The sequence below is a fragment of the Callorhinus ursinus genome, unplaced genomic scaffold (genome assembly GCF_003265705.2).
Source record: "Callorhinus ursinus isolate GAN/ISIS: 27379988/994484 unplaced genomic scaffold, GSC_fseal_2.0 scaffold16, whole genome shotgun sequence".
Taxonomy (NCBI): Eukaryota; Metazoa; Chordata; class Mammalia; order Carnivora; family Otariidae; genus Callorhinus; species Callorhinus ursinus.
Genome location: NW_027397078.1, coordinates 17,938,081 through 17,953,401, shown reverse-complemented (window position 1 = coordinate 17,953,401; position 15,321 = coordinate 17,938,081). Strand labels below are relative to the sequence as shown.

Below are 15,321 nucleotides of genomic sequence, written 5' to 3'. Positions count from 1 at the left end.
TCTCTCTCTCTCTCTCTCTCTCTCTCTCTCTCTCTCTCTCTCTCTCTCTCTCTCTCCCCCTCCTGCTCGTGCTTTCTCTCTCTCTAAAATAAATTAATTACTTAAAAATAATAATATTGATGACAATGAATGGAAGCAAAAAGGAACATTTATTAAGCAGTTACCATGTGCCGGGCACTGTCGTAGTACGCGTTAACTCAGGGATTCCTCATTCTCACCCTGTTAGGTGGGAACTGTTACCTCCGTTTTACAGAAGATAAAACAGATTGAGATCCAGGATCATGCTGCTAGGAAACAGGAATTCGAATTTGAACCCTAACAGTCTGGCTTCAGAGCCTGAGCTCTAATTGAACAGTGCCCCAAACTCATGATCCTATTTTGCCTGAGCCCATTTGAGCAGATAACCTTGTGTGCTACTTCACAGAGAACACTGAGGCTCTGAGGGCTTAATTCCTCATTTCCTATTCCTGTACTTAATACCTAGAACTCTTACCCACTTCCCCACATCACAAGGAAAGCAATAGCCTTCTGTCCTTCTGGAGGCTCCTCCCTCCACCTATGCATTAATCTCATCCCCTCTTGTCACTACAAGAATCAAGACCATGTCCCATTGATTTCCAGCTCCCCTGCCCCTTCTGCACATTCTCCTTGGTCTTCCATCTTTATTCCTACAAACATTAGTGTCTTCTGTTTTTAAGGAAATGCCCCCAAATCTCTTCCTTTTACCCTGTGACTCTAAGTTTCTTGAAGTAGACCGTCAGTCATCTTTATACCTTTAGAAAAGGTGTTCTAGTAAGTAAATTTGCATTTGATAAAGGTTATTTAGATAAACTGTTAGACTCCCCTAAGGAAAAAAGGGCTCAAATAAATAAGAAATGAAAGGGAGGAAGTTACAACTGATACCAAAGAAATACAAAGCATCATAAGAGAATGCTATGAACAATTCTAGGTCAGTAAGTTGGACAACCTAGATGAAACTGATACATTCCTGGAAACCTACAATCTTCCCAGACCGAATCATGAAGAAATAGAAAATCTGAATAGGCCAAACATTAGCAAAGAGTTTGAATCAGTAATCAAAAACTAAACTAAAAAGCCTCTGCACAGCACAGGAAACCATCAACAAAATAGGCAGCCTACTAAATGGGAAAATGTATTTGTAAATCCTATATCTGCTAAAGGGTTAATATCCAAAATTACAAAGAACTCCTACAACACAATAGCAAACAGTCTAATTAAAAAAATGATCACGGGACCCAAATGTCATTTTTCCAGAGAAATCCTACAGATGGCCAACCGGCATATGAAAAGATGCTCATCATCACGCATTATCAAGGAAATACAAATCCAAACCACAATGAACTATCCCAGCACACCTGTCAGAATGTCAATTCTCAAAAAGACCGTGACAGCTGTTGGCAAGGATGTGGAGGAAAGGGGAACACTCGTGCACTGTTGGTGGGAATGCAAACTGGTGCAGCCACTGGGGAAAACAGTAAGCAGGTTCCTCAGGAAAGGAGAAACAGAACTACCACATGATCCAGCAAGTCCACTTTTGGGTATTTATCCAAAGAAAATGAAAACACTAATTCGAAAAGATAGATACACCCTTATGTTCATTGCAGTTATTCACAATAGCCAAGATAGGAGCAACCAAAGTGTCCATTGACGGATGAGTGGAGTATACAATGGAATATTATTCAGCCATTAAAAAATGAAATCTTGTCATTTGTGACAACATGGATGGACCTTAAGCGTATGCTAAGTGAAATGTCAGACAGAGGAAGACAAACACTGTAGGACTTTACTTTTATGTGGAATTTTAAAAAACAACACAAACAAAACTCATAGATGCAGAGAACAGAGTGGTGTTTGCGGGTGGGAGGGGGGCAAAATGGGAGAAAGGGGATGAGATACAAGCTCCAGTCATGAAATAGATAAGTCATGGGGATATACTGTACAGTATGGCGACTATAGTCAACAATATTGTATTGCAAGTTATGTAACTTTGTATGGTGACAGGAGGATACTAGATTTCCTATGATCTCTTTACAGTGTATACACCTACCCAGTCATGTTATGTACCTGAAACTAATGTCAATTACAGACCTCAAAAAAAATACATATTGCTCATTCTCCATAGGCCAGTTTTCATTGTTCTCTATTACACATAAAATCTCCTTAAAGTAAAATCTAAGTAATTATGTTTTTTATTTAGATTTTAATGTATTGTTTTAAAAATAAACTGTTGTTTTGAGCTTTAAAAAGAAGATTATTTAGAACAAGGGAACTATTGGTCCCCCTCAGCTCTGTGCTGGTCCGAACATTCCTGTTGTGTTTTATTCTGGGTGTACAATTTGAACAGTATGGACAAAGTTGTGTGTTCCTAGGAGGGGTGGTGAAGGGATTTTAAATCATGCCACATGGAAGGGTGCCTGGCCGGCTCAGTCGGGAGAGCATCTGACTCTTGATCTTGGGGTTGTGAACTTGAGCCCCATGCTGGGCATAGGGATTACTTAAAATAAAACTAAATAAACCATGCCATATGGTGGGAGTAGCGGAAGGAAACTGGACTGTTTAGCTTACACGGGAAGAGAAGACCCCGGGGGACAATATAGCTGCCTCAAGGTTGTGAAAGGCTCGCATGTAGAAGTATTAACCTTCTTCCATGTATCTCCAAAGACTACAGCTAAGATCTGTAGGATTTTTTTTTTTTTAAATAACAAAGTTGTGAATAAAGATTGGTCTGCCTCGAGAGGTAGTGAGTATTTTGTCACTGGAAGCTCTGTCTGAATGGTCACGTGACGAATGGTTTTGGGGGAAATTTAAGTGGAAGACCTGTTATTGATTATATAGCCTTTAAAGTCGGTCCTCACCTTACGTTCTGAGAGAAGAGAGTTCGATCCTTCAGGCCAGTGTGTTTGACCCAGGCTGCACGGTAGAATCACTTGGGGAGTTTTAAAGAAAAATACTAACGTTCAGCTCCTACCCCTGTCTGTTAAATTGTAATGTTTGGGTCATGGCCTGGGCACGGATACTTTTTTTTTAAAAGCTCTCCAGTTGATTCGAATGTACAGCCAAGTCTGAGAACCTCTGATTTAGCTGAATCAAGCTGTTGAATAAAATGAAATGGATTAGTATTTTTACCTAAAATAACTGTAACTACAGCGTTTGAGTCATGTGAAGGTCAGTATAATGTAAATGCCATCACATATTGTATTTATGCCTTATTCAAATTCACATGTCTTAGAACATATTCCAATATGGAAACAAAACAATTTCTAAAGAACCACAGTAGGAGGTTGCCCAGCGCGGAGGATTTGATCTGTAGCTGTTTTCTTAAAATGCAGGCGTGCGTGCATGCCCCCAGACGGAAATTGCCTATAGCAATTCGTAAATAAATGGACGAGGTGATTATTGGTCTCCGAAGAATTATAAATTGGGTATTGTAAATTTGGAATTAGTGCATTCCCTTTTTTATAAGCTAACCTGGGAGCCTTTCATTTGGGAGATATTGATCTGAATCCATGTTGTCCATGTGCTCATAGTGAAGTGGGAAGCAGTTTTGCAGAAGTAAAAAGAAGCACTTGACAGTGGGTATTTCGACAGTAGGTATTTACTTTTCCCGGAGCCACTCACAGACAGTATATTCAATACCACAATAAAAGTGCCAGATGTTTTCTCGAATTGTTATGTTTAGTTATGCCTGTAAAAAACAAAACAAAACAAAACACATGAGAATTATTCTCCTGAGGTAGTTTTCTACTTGTTTGACTTGTATTCCCTTCTGTTTAATCTTCTCTTTCCAGCTATTGGTGTCAGTAACCAGAGGGAAACCACTGTAGTCTGGGACAAGTTAACTGGAGAGCCTCTCTACAATGCTGTGGGTAAGCTGTTGTTTGTGTATGTCAAATGCAAGGCCTTTCTCCACTCGCAAACATTGTCACCCTGAAATGTCTGGCTGAGAAAGCATGTAGTCGTGTTTCCTATACTCGGATGGGATGGCCAGAATAGTCCTCTAAGAAATTAGTTGTTCTGTATTTACCATCTTCAGGTATTTATTCACATCTTGAATTAAGTCTTTCCCTTGCTTTCTCCTTTTCCTGATTATTTGTATTATACAAATGGTTCAGTGTTGCCACAATTGTTTCATAGTCCCTGCTGTTTCTGACACCTAAAAGAGATCTCGCCTCTTCCCCTCAAAAATCAAAATTACTCGTGTGCACAGTCATTTGTCTATGAAGTACTTGGGTACTTGTTCTTTCCATCTAGTAATTTGAATTCACTCATCTGAGGTTATGAAAATAAAATCTTGGGCGCCTGGGTGGCTCAGTCGTTAAGCGTCTGCCTTCGGCTCAGGTCATGATCCCAGGGTCCTGGGATCGAGTCCCACATCGGGCTCCCTGCTCAGCGGGAAGCCTGCTTCTCCCTCTCCCACTCCCCCTGCTTGTGTTCTTGCTCTCACTGTCTCTCTCTGTCAAATAAATAAATAAAATCTTTAAAAAAAAATAAAATAAAATCTCAACATTTTAGCTCCTTCTGCTACACATTTGGCTATTTCAGCAGGGGTTCAAAAACTCAAAATCTCAAATACACCAACATTAGGTATCACATCTTACTTAAATGTAAATGACCTTGAGTATAATGTAGCATACTCTTCGCACATGATATTTGGGCACTAAATGACACTGTCAGTTGCTAAAAGGAAAATTTTGTTGTAAATATACAGTCACTAAAATGCATTATTCTATTCACAAATGGCAAAACACAAGTTTTTGTCAATAAAATACCAGGTTGTGAGATGGGGAATGGAGGCAGAAATTGTCAGAGATGGGATGATTTCTAGAGTGAGCTATTTTTACTTGATAGTTATTTTAGTAGTATAGTTACTTTAGTATTGATTGGAAGAAAGTGATATTCAAGCAGAAAATATACTAAAACGGTGCCTTGTAAGAATAGCATGAAACCTTTAGAAATAGTCTTTATAAAAAATTAAGGTAGTTAAAGTTACTGTGTTATCAGAGACAATTTAGTATGTCTTTTGTACTTGTGATAAAAAAATTAAAGACTCAAAAAATGTCAAAGAATTGCAACCATAGGTCCTGTTACACAAAAGTATGTGTTTTAAATATTTATTTTGTTCTCATTTTCATGAGCAAATCATTTTGAATACAAGTAAAGCAGGATATTACAATTTTAATGACTGATACCTAGGGGGTATTCTTTCATGGATCACTATTTGCCAACTTCTTGAACTAGTTAGGGTTTTACTTTTTTTTCCCCCCTTAGGGAAAAGGAAGGACCTTCTCAAAGGAACCAAAAAGTTCCTGTTAAACTCTAAACTTTGAATTGTAAAAATGCAACTTTGGACTTTGAGTTGTCATTTTAAAATAATGCAACTAGGTTAGTTGAAGTTATACTTAAGGTAGAAGATTTAAGTTAATATTTTACCAGAAATATTTTCTTTTCTGATGTGCTTATATACTCATTTCCTTTTCTTCTACCTTTGTCCCTCTGTGCCCCATCCTATGTGCTTTCCAGTATTAATTTCTACTGCATCTATGGCATATGAAGAACTTTTTTCAGTACTGAACCATGCACATGTCTTGAGAAACTCTTATGTGTTTGGTGCTATACTGAGTGTGTTATGGAGGGTATGAGTTATTGGCCAGTTTTATAAACACTTTGTAATCTACTTTTGGTAAGAGACTAACACAGAATTAGGGAATCGTTGATAAACTATGCTGCTAAAATGAATAGGAATTAGAGCAAATACATATTAGTATGGATTTTGAATTTTGGGCATACCTTTGGGGGAGCTTGAACTCCATCTTAGAGCTTGAAGAATGTGTTGGATTACATTAGGAAAAGGGGAAAATGAAGGCTAGTGTGAACAAGCTATGAAGGTGAAAATGTCTACACATATTTCACCAAAGAGTGAAGAGACTGATCAGATTCGCAGATAGGGTGACTTATTTATTAGTTTTAATAGAACTAGCAGTGATAATAATGCTCAATAAGGGCTAACATTACTGTGTGCTACGGATTGCGCTAAACACGTTGCCCATATTATTTAATCTCAATGATCCTGAAGCAGGTTTTACTTGCCTTATCTTACAAATGAATTATGGGGGGAACAGCTACATAACTTGTCCAACGCCATATAACTGTAAGTAGAGGTAAAGCCACAGTTTGAACATAAACCTCTCCAACCCCAAAGCCTATGTTCTTGTTTGGATAAAAAGGGGTTGGTGAGGATACAGAGAGTGCTGAAAGCCGTACGCTGGGTAACATGGGACAAAGTGAGTAATAAAGGAGAGTTTACTTTCCCATATGGTGGAATGGATTGTTTCAAATGCACCTGTCTACCAAGAACAGCTCAAAAAGTACAAAACAAAATAAAACTGTCTGAGGGACTGGAAGGCTACCAAGGCAGTGAAGAATTATGGGACCAAGATCCAGGAGAGAAGGAAAGCCCAGAGAAGTAAGCCTGGCATTCGGTGCTGCTTATTCCCTAGAAATACTCGTAGATTCTATGAGGAGTATCTGAGGCTAAGCAGCATTTTCATAGGTTCATGGAAATAGGGAGGCAAAAGGTAGTCAGGCTGCCGGGGGTAGAGATGAATATGGGCAAAATCCTAGACTTTTGATTGCAACTGTGTAGGGCCAACCCTAGAAGTAAGGTAAACTGGGACTACACTACCCATCACAGGAGTTAAAGCCCAGATTCAAGTAATTTAAAGCACTGAGTGGATTATGGTGATCTAAGATTGCTAATGCTCCTAGCCTAACTTCCTTTCAGACATAAAAATGAACCCTTTCTGGAGGAAAATTATCTCTAGAGTTTTTCATATATGATTTCTAGTTTTCTATAAAAAAATAATCAAGCATACAAAACAAGACATGACTAAAAACCAACAGAAACAAATAACCTTAGAAACCAACCCATAGGAAATCCTGATATTAGAGTTATCAGACTTCAAAGTAATCATGATCAGCATGTTCAAGGAATGCCTTGACAAGTTTGGTCACCTTAGCCAAGAGTTGGGAATTTAAAAATAGAAATTCTGGAACTGTATTAAAAACTCAGTTGATGAGTTTTACATCAGATTAGACACAGCTCAAGATGAATTAGTGAACTGGAAGAGAGATCAGAAGTAAATACCAGACTGGAGCACAGAGAGACAAAGGTTTAGAAAACAGAAAAGAATCTGAGAGAAAGATGGGGTAAGGTGAGGAGGTCTAGAATACTTATAATTGGAGCCCCAGGAGAAAAGGAAAGAGAAATGATACGGTTTTTCAAAACTGATGAAAGATATCACAGATTCAAGAAGCACTGTATTTCCCAGGCAAGACAAATACACAGAAAACCATATGTAAACATATGTGGAGATCTGAAGATAAAAAGAAAAATTTCTACGTAGCCAGAGGATATGACCTTCAAGAGAGCTACACTGACTTTCAGTGGAAACAAAGTAAATCAGAATACAATAGAATGAAATCTTTAAAGTGCTAAATGAATCTATCTTCCATCTAGGATTCTAAACCCGTGAAAATATTCTTAAGTAATTAAGGTGAAATATAAAGGCAAAGACAGACAAAAACTGAATTTTGATGGCATAAAACAATAACATCTTACAATGTTCAAAATTTATTAAGAATTAAAATACACGACAACAGATGTACATGAAAGGAATTTAGGGTAGGTGAGTCTAAACTGTTTTGAGGTCCTTGTATTGTCAAGGATGCATGTTGTAATAATCTCCAAGCAATGAGTAAAATAGTGTATAATTAAGCTTATAAAGGGGGAATATTGAATGATTTAAAAAAAAAGGCAAAAAAGGAAAGAAAAAGCAATGTGAAACAGGAAGGAAGGACAAATAGAAGGCATTTAAATCCAAATATGTAAGTAAGTATATTAAAAAGGACGAGATTCATGTCTCTGCTAAAATCTGGCAAAGGTGTTGAGACTACTAATCAGTGGGTGGGATTAGTGCCAAGACAGTGGAGAGAAGGCAAACCGGAGAGACCTTTCAGAGGAAAGTCACAACCTGTATGTTTGTAAATCAGATAGGATATAAAGATAAATGGGGGGGGCGCGGAAACAGGGCTGCAAGATTTTTAGCCTCCGAGAACAGAAGGAAATTAAGATTAAATCTTAATTTAACCTTAATAAACCTTAAGGGGTGTTAGCCTGCTTCTTCGAACAAGGTGAGTATCGGACTTGTAATCAAAGCTCATTTCTGGGCAATTAGGCTTGTGGCTCTTGTATAAGGAGATTGTTCAAATGTAAGATGGAGACTTAAAGTCAGTACCAGAGAGGTGAGACTCCCAGTTTATTATAGATGACTTCACTGTAGGAATGAATGTAAATTATTCAACAAAAGTTCAAGTGCCCGTCTGGGTACAGGTTCTATGATGAGCCCTGGGCAGCTAGTGACGAACCAGGCGGGCACCGTGCTTGTCTTTGTGACTCAGAAGGCTAAGGACAGGAACCTGGAAGTGAGAAGGAGGAAGGCGAATAGAAAAGTAGGAGAGAGAAGGAGTAAGTAGCTGAAAAGGGAAGCCACTTGGTCATGACAAGGATAGATTCTGCCTCCAATTTTATGTCACGCAGGAAAACGCTCACGTGTCATATCTCCATGCAAGTCGCAATTGAGACTATCAACATAATATTAAATCTCCAGCAGCTTTCTCTTAACACAGGGTGGGACTGGCGGAAACAGAATTAGATTTTCACTTATCTTTGTCTTTGAGCTTCTTTGTTTATATCAAAGAATAAATCAAACCCAGCAGTCTGTGGGTTTGATTCTCTCTCTCTCTCCCCCCTTTGTCTCTTCGTCATAAATCTATCACTCCAGGCCTGTCCTCTTCATCTCTCTCTTTCCTCACTCAATTATGTAACTGATTAGCAGCGTTTGTTGTAGACAAGCCAATGAGAGAAGCAGTCTACACTTCTCTTTTTGGTTTATGGCCCTGGGGTCCTTAATAAGCAATCAGCTTACTCACCCCCAGTACCCGTCCTGTTATTGGACCTGAAATCCATTTGGTGTAGAAGTTGAAGACTGAGAAAGGCAATTTTTTTCTTGCTTGCAGTAAAGGTGCGTGTGTTTACTGATGTCTTTTGTAAAAGATACCGTTACAAGCACAGAAAAAAAGTTTAAATCGGTCCATTGAGGCACAGATGGCCTGTTTCATATAGTTTGAGAATGTATGTATTGTATGGTGAGTGAGGTAAACATTGGTGTGGTACCTAAAATAGAGCAGTGTCACTTGGCATCACTGCTTTGCTGTCACTGAGCCCTGATGTAGCCATTGACTCAGATGGGCCTCCCGGCTGGATTGCAGGAACTCTGTGGCCCTGGGTTTTTTGGCTTCTCTCGCCTGGCTTCACTCATCCTTACCCCCGTGGTGGTGCTTTTCTCTCCTCCTCTTAGTGTTCCCTTCATCAGTATTCTTTTTTTTTTTTTTTTAAGATTTTATTTATTTATTTGTCAAGAGAGAGACCACAAGCAGGGGGAGATGCAGGCTCCTCACTGAGCAAGGAGCCCCATGCGGGACTCGATCCCAGGATCGTGACCTGAGCCGAAGGCAGATGTTTAACCGACTGAGCCACCCAGGCGCCCCTCCACGGACTTCCCTGTACCCCGAAATGCTGCCATTTTTGTAAGCCTTTTCCTTCTAAAACCAACTTTTATTATTAGTTAAGGTCTACACACCTTGCGGTCTGCTAAGTATTTAGTGAGAGAAAGGTTGGGGTTTACAAATACACCACAGAGGAAACCAAGCACAACTACAATGGCCCAACCAAGGCCAAAAGCACTGAAGTGGGAGGGAAAGGCTTGATTCCGTGATGTTTAAGATCTTCATGTGCACGTTTCACTGACACTACCAGTAAAACATTCTGGCCTAACAGCAATGGCCCAACTGTTGCCCTCCTTCTTGGACAGGTTTTGTCATTCTCTATTACAGTTGATGGGTGTGCATACCAAGCCTAGCGCCATATGACCCTTGCTCCAATAGCTTTCTATAGAGCACAATTCATGCTTTAATATAAAAATAGTATTCCTATTAAAGACTAAAACACAGGGAGGCAAGAGTCACTGATTTAAGACCTCTAGTATATGAAAGAAAAGCACCGACAAAAATCATTTGTCTCGGATCCATTTTTATTTAAATGGTATGGCAAACATTTTTTTCTAAGATGTTGGATTTTGGGTTTCCTGTGGGGCTCCTCGCTGACTCAGTCTGTGACTCTTGATCTTGGGGTTGTAAGTTCGAACCCCACTTGGGTGTAGAGATTAGTTCAAATAAAGTATTAAAAACATAAAAATAAAAATAGGGTGCCTGGGTGGCTCATTTTGTTGAGCGTCCGACCCTTGATTTTGGCTCAGGTCATGATCTCAGGATCGTGCTCGGCACAGTCTGCTTGTCCCTCTCTGTCTCTGCTCCTCTTCTCTCTCTCTCCCTCCCTACCTCCCCCTCTCCCTCTCTCAAATAAATAAATAAATAAATAAATAAATAAATAAATAAAATCTTTAAAAAAATACAGTTCCCTATGACATATAACTGTTTACACAGAGTATTGCAGTTGTAAACATTGATCATCCTCTTGTCCTTTTTTACTTTTTTTTTTAAGATTTTATTTATTTATTTGAGAGAGAATGAAAGAGAGAGAGAGCACATGAGAGGGAAGAGGGTCAGAGGGAGAAGCAGATTCCCCGCTGAGCAGGGAGCCCGATGCGGGACTCGATCCCAGGACTCCAGGATCATGACCTGAGCCGAAGGCAGTCGCTTAACCGACTGAGCCACCCAGGCACCCGGCCTTTTTTTACTTTTTATGTACTGGTTAAACCCTGAGCCAGTGATTAAGCCTGTGTAATCATTTATCAAGATCTGAAGGAAACTTGAGCTCAATTTTTTTAACCTTTTCTGGGACTGGATTATATTTCAGAGTATCAGCACGAAAGAAAACCGTAAATGACAAGCTACCTAAAACTTGGAAGCACACTTGTCTTTAAACAACAACAGTGTGGTTTTGTTTTTATTGTTTTGCTTTGGAAGGGAGCAGGGTTTTTTTTTTTTTTTACTTTTGTAAGATCTAGAATATTCAGCTTGATCCAGATATACTTAATTTCTCCTTATTTCAAGTCCTTTATTACAAGATTCTTTGAATGTCTTACATTTCCTTCAATCCGGGGTAAAAAAAATTCTGTGTAGTTTGCAATTAATGAATTCTTCAACTCTGCCCAATTTAAAAAGAAACTGATTTTGATTTCAACTTTGAGGTTTCTGATCTTCAATATTTCTTTATATTCCGTTTAAGACTTGGAATTCATTCTGGCTTACCTGCGTCGTAGGGGTTTCATGCTGGATTCAGACTCTGGGTTCAAATCGTGGCTTTTCCACTTACTACCATTCTGTGCCTGTTCCCTCAACAGTTAAATTGGAGAAATTAAAAGTGTGGAGCTCTTAGGCGTGAGGTAAAAATGAGTGAGTTAATACATGTAGAGTACTTGGAGTGCCTAGCAGATTAGAAGGCTTCAGTAAGTGTTAGCCATGGCCAGTCTCCTGAATGGGCTGATACTCTTTTTAATCCAGGAATGCCAGATGGAATGATTGATGTATACATGACGGGTGTTCTTAGGAGAAATGCAGAGCTTACCTGGGTCACACACACTCATGTGAATCATTGGCATTCTGGCATTTATACACCTAAGAGCTGAAATAGTTTTCGGCCCCCACATTGGGACATATATATGTTTTAAATCACCCCCCTCCCTAACTCTCCGTTTTTCTTTTGGCCCCATGTGATTTCTGAAAATGTCATCAGGTGAGGGACAGTCATCAATTATAGCCTCTTCTCCTTTGCAAGTGACCTCTTACCCAGCTTAATTAATAGCTTAACTTTTGGCAAGTGATAACACATAGCAATGCAATCTGGTTGACTATTATTCTATCTCTTGTGGAGGAAGCAACCTGATAACACTTTGTGTAACTGTCAGCAGTCCTTGGCTCAGGGTGTGCTCCGGAACCTGAGGCCTCGCTTTCACCTCCCTTCCTGCCAGCCCTGTAGCTGGTCACAGTCAGCCCTCCCAGTAGAGATGTATTATTTGCCTTTGCTTCTAGTCCATTGAAAATAATTCCGATTATTTCTAGTTAATTTAAAAATTTTTTCTCTTAGGTACTTTTCCCTTCTATTGTTCTAACCAAAAACGATACAAATTTCTAAATATTCCCAAAATCATCTCCTCCTCTGGACTGTAACTACTTCACCAAACTGGCCCTGGTCTGTGGGCATTGAGGTAACCGCATTTCTCTTCACTCTTAAAACTGTTTTTCAGACCAGACCAAATCTAATGGACCTACATTGGATGTGACTTTATTTAATACAAATGAAAGTTTATCGCATCATCCAACTGGGTTTTTTTAAACTTACTTACTTCATGGTTTGAACCATTTAAATCAGATTTACGAGGTCTAAATAAGGGACATGCCTTACAAAAGCAGGCTGTATAGTGTTCTGGACTCCCGAGCATCTGTTTTCCTTCTTCTTCTTTTTTTTTTTTCCAAATGACTCTGGAACTTAGCAATCCCCTGTTCCCTCGGGACATGCTTCTCCTGTCTGTGGTGGTGGGCTTCACCTCCTGCCACCCTACCAGGGAAGTGCTTTCTCGGGGCCATGCCTTCCCAGACCAGCCTTTTCCCGTCTTCCTGTAAATTACCGCAACAGAGACTGTGGCACGCTCCTTCGCGTCCCTTTCTAGGGAAGGCTCACTCGCTACAGCACACAGCCTTTTTCAATTCACGGGTTGAGTGAGCGGTCAGTAACCAGCTGAGCCACTTCTCTAAGCAGGGCGCGGATACGTGGCAAGGTAGGGAAGAGTCATCCTGAAGTAGAAGCACGTATTTCCCTGGCCTTTGTCCACATGGATGAAGTCCACCAAACCAGAGCCTCAGACTGCCCTGTCTTCATTTCCTGTCCACTCCATGTCTCTTCCTTTGCTCTTTCTGTGCTCGCACGCGTAGAAAATGTTCATTCTGGGGAACTTGCCCAAGTGGTCTCCCATTTTCCCAGCGGTCCACGAGAGAACACAGACCTCGAATCGGGCCACCTCTAGCATGAATTGCCATTATTTCTCCTAATGCTCCAGCCGCTCCAGTCTCTCCTGGCCCTTCAGATCCAGTTGCCGTTGTTCCCTCTGGCTCTTCAGTTCCAGCTGCTGGCACTTCCTCAGGTATTGGTGCTCCGGCTCCTGCTCACTTCCCGGCCTTCCGACTCAGATATGATGGGGGAAATTGACCACCGCTGCTGGATGTGGATCTGGCACTCCTTTTGATTGTTCTCAGAAATTACCTCCGCAAGGGGCTCGGTCCTCCAGCTTGGGGTCTTCTCTTTGGCTTTTGGTCTCTTTTCCTGCAAATCTAATTCTGCCATCTTAGCTTCTTTAATGAGTTTTCTAATGTTTTTGTTCTTAATTCAATTAATTTTGAGCATTTGTGAATTGTTTAGTAGTGTATCAACCACTGACATTTTTCTCCTTGACAGTTATACTAATTCCATTCCATGTATTCTAATTGCCTTAAACTCTTGGGCTGTAAAAACAAAGTGAATCTGCCAGCCTTCTGTGATCATGGAAAAATGGCAGGAGAGGGACTACGGAGACCATCTAGTCCAACTGCCTTGTTTTATAGTCAGGAAATCTAAGCCACGAGGGGTAAAATGACTTGCTTGAGTCAGATAGCTTGTTGGTGGCAAAATTGGAAGACCTAGAACTTTGGTCTCCTGATTTCATGTCCGGTGTCTTGACTCACTTTGCTGAGGGGCTGATTCTGTGGATTCCACTGTGGATGCTTGCAAGCTCTCAAGTGAGGAGTGAAGTGCCCAGTTATGTAAGTGGTCACTGTCCAGGAGCAATTGAGTCACAGAGCCACTGGGACTCAGGGGAGCCACCTGGTCATCAGCTTGTCTGTCATTTGGTTTTTAAAGAAATGACTGGAACAAATTGCATATCCTAAAGATCATGCCCTAGAAAATAGCTTCTCAAGTTCTAGTATATAATACTGAATAACTTGGGATGCTTATAGCAAAAGTAGAAAGACTTGGGCCTTCTTTGCCTAGACCTGCAACCAGAATCCTGCAAGGTAGGGCTTGGAATGGGTGATTTCAAATTTTTCCAGGGGATTCTGGTTGTGCTTTCTGGATAAGGACCACTGCTGTGGAGTCTAGCAGTGTTTCTTAAAAGGCAGGCACCTATTTAAAAGGCGTATTTCTGGGCTCCCTCCCTGGACCTTCTTAGTATTCTAGAATTTCAGGGAATGGGGTCCATCTTTAAGCTCCCTAGTGATTATTTACATTAAAATACAGAAAAGCCATGATCTAGGAGGCTTTGAGTCATTAAACAGCCCAGAACAATGACTTTCAGGTCCTTTGTTCATGTCCCTTGATGAGAAATATATTTTCCATCATGATTCATCAAACTCACATAGCTAAAAAGTTTCACAAGTCTGTACTTACCTTACTGAGTTCAGTGAACTCTGTTATTTTCCATTCTAATCCATCCTATTTCATTTTTTAAGAGTAGGTAGTCAAAACACACTCAATTGATTTTTAACCCCCAGCCCAGTGTAGCTCGAAACACTGAGAATTGAGATGTGTTTGTTAATTCTACCTGTCACAGACTCAAAACTTCTCTCTTGAATTCCTCTCCTTTTCCCAATTACTGCTGTTAACACCTACTGGGGTTGCCTATGAGGAAGGTCTGCTTTGGTCACAGTCTTGCAATACAGCCCCTCTGTGAGAAGTGGACTGCCTTGGCGCCCTGGACAGGGGAGTTCTCGCCAACTCCATGCTGCTGCTGCCAATGGCTTGTATCAGTCACAGTGCAAGTAATAGAAAACTCAACCCTAATTAAATAAAGTGCAAGTTTTTTTTAAAAAAAGTAATTCTTTTGTTCATGGAACCAGCAGTGCAACAATAGCTTAGTTCAGATGCTGTTTGTCTCTAGACTCGACAATATGACCTGGATTCCCCCCAAGTCTTCTGGGATGGCTCAAGATGTGGCCAGTTCAGCTCTCTCTCTTCGTGGGGGCAGCAGGCCCAGCCACACACTGCCTAGTGGCGCTGAGGAGAGGGGCTCTGGCAGATTGAGCACAAATCTCCGTTGGCCTGATTAGACCACGCACTGTCTACTGAACCAGTCATGGGGATGGGGACATGATCCTGCAGCCGGGGGTAGGATCGAATCTCCAGCAAGCCACATGGCTGAGAATGAGGGAGGGACAATTTCCTGAAGAGAATTTGAGATACTGTTCCCAAGA

The 15,321-nt window shown here is 40.5% G+C and overlaps 1 protein-coding gene across 5 annotated transcripts in view; it reads left to right on the top strand.

The window, feature by feature from the left end:
• GK (glycerol kinase) overlaps positions 1-15,321 on the top strand; it is a 73,652-nt gene that overhangs the window by 18,394 nt on the left and 39,937 nt on the right. For 3 of the 5 annotated variants that reach the window (XM_073901947.1, XM_073901945.1, XM_073901946.1), the window contains exons 4-5: positions 3,810-3,887; positions 13,155-13,238. In XM_073901947.1, coding sequence (XP_073758048.1) covers positions 3,810-3,887; positions 13,155-13,238 — 162 coding nt within the window. The remainder of the gene's footprint in view (positions 1-3,809; positions 3,888-13,154; positions 13,239-15,321) is intronic. The other 2 variants (XM_073901948.1, XM_025857540.2) reach the window with 1 other exon arrangement.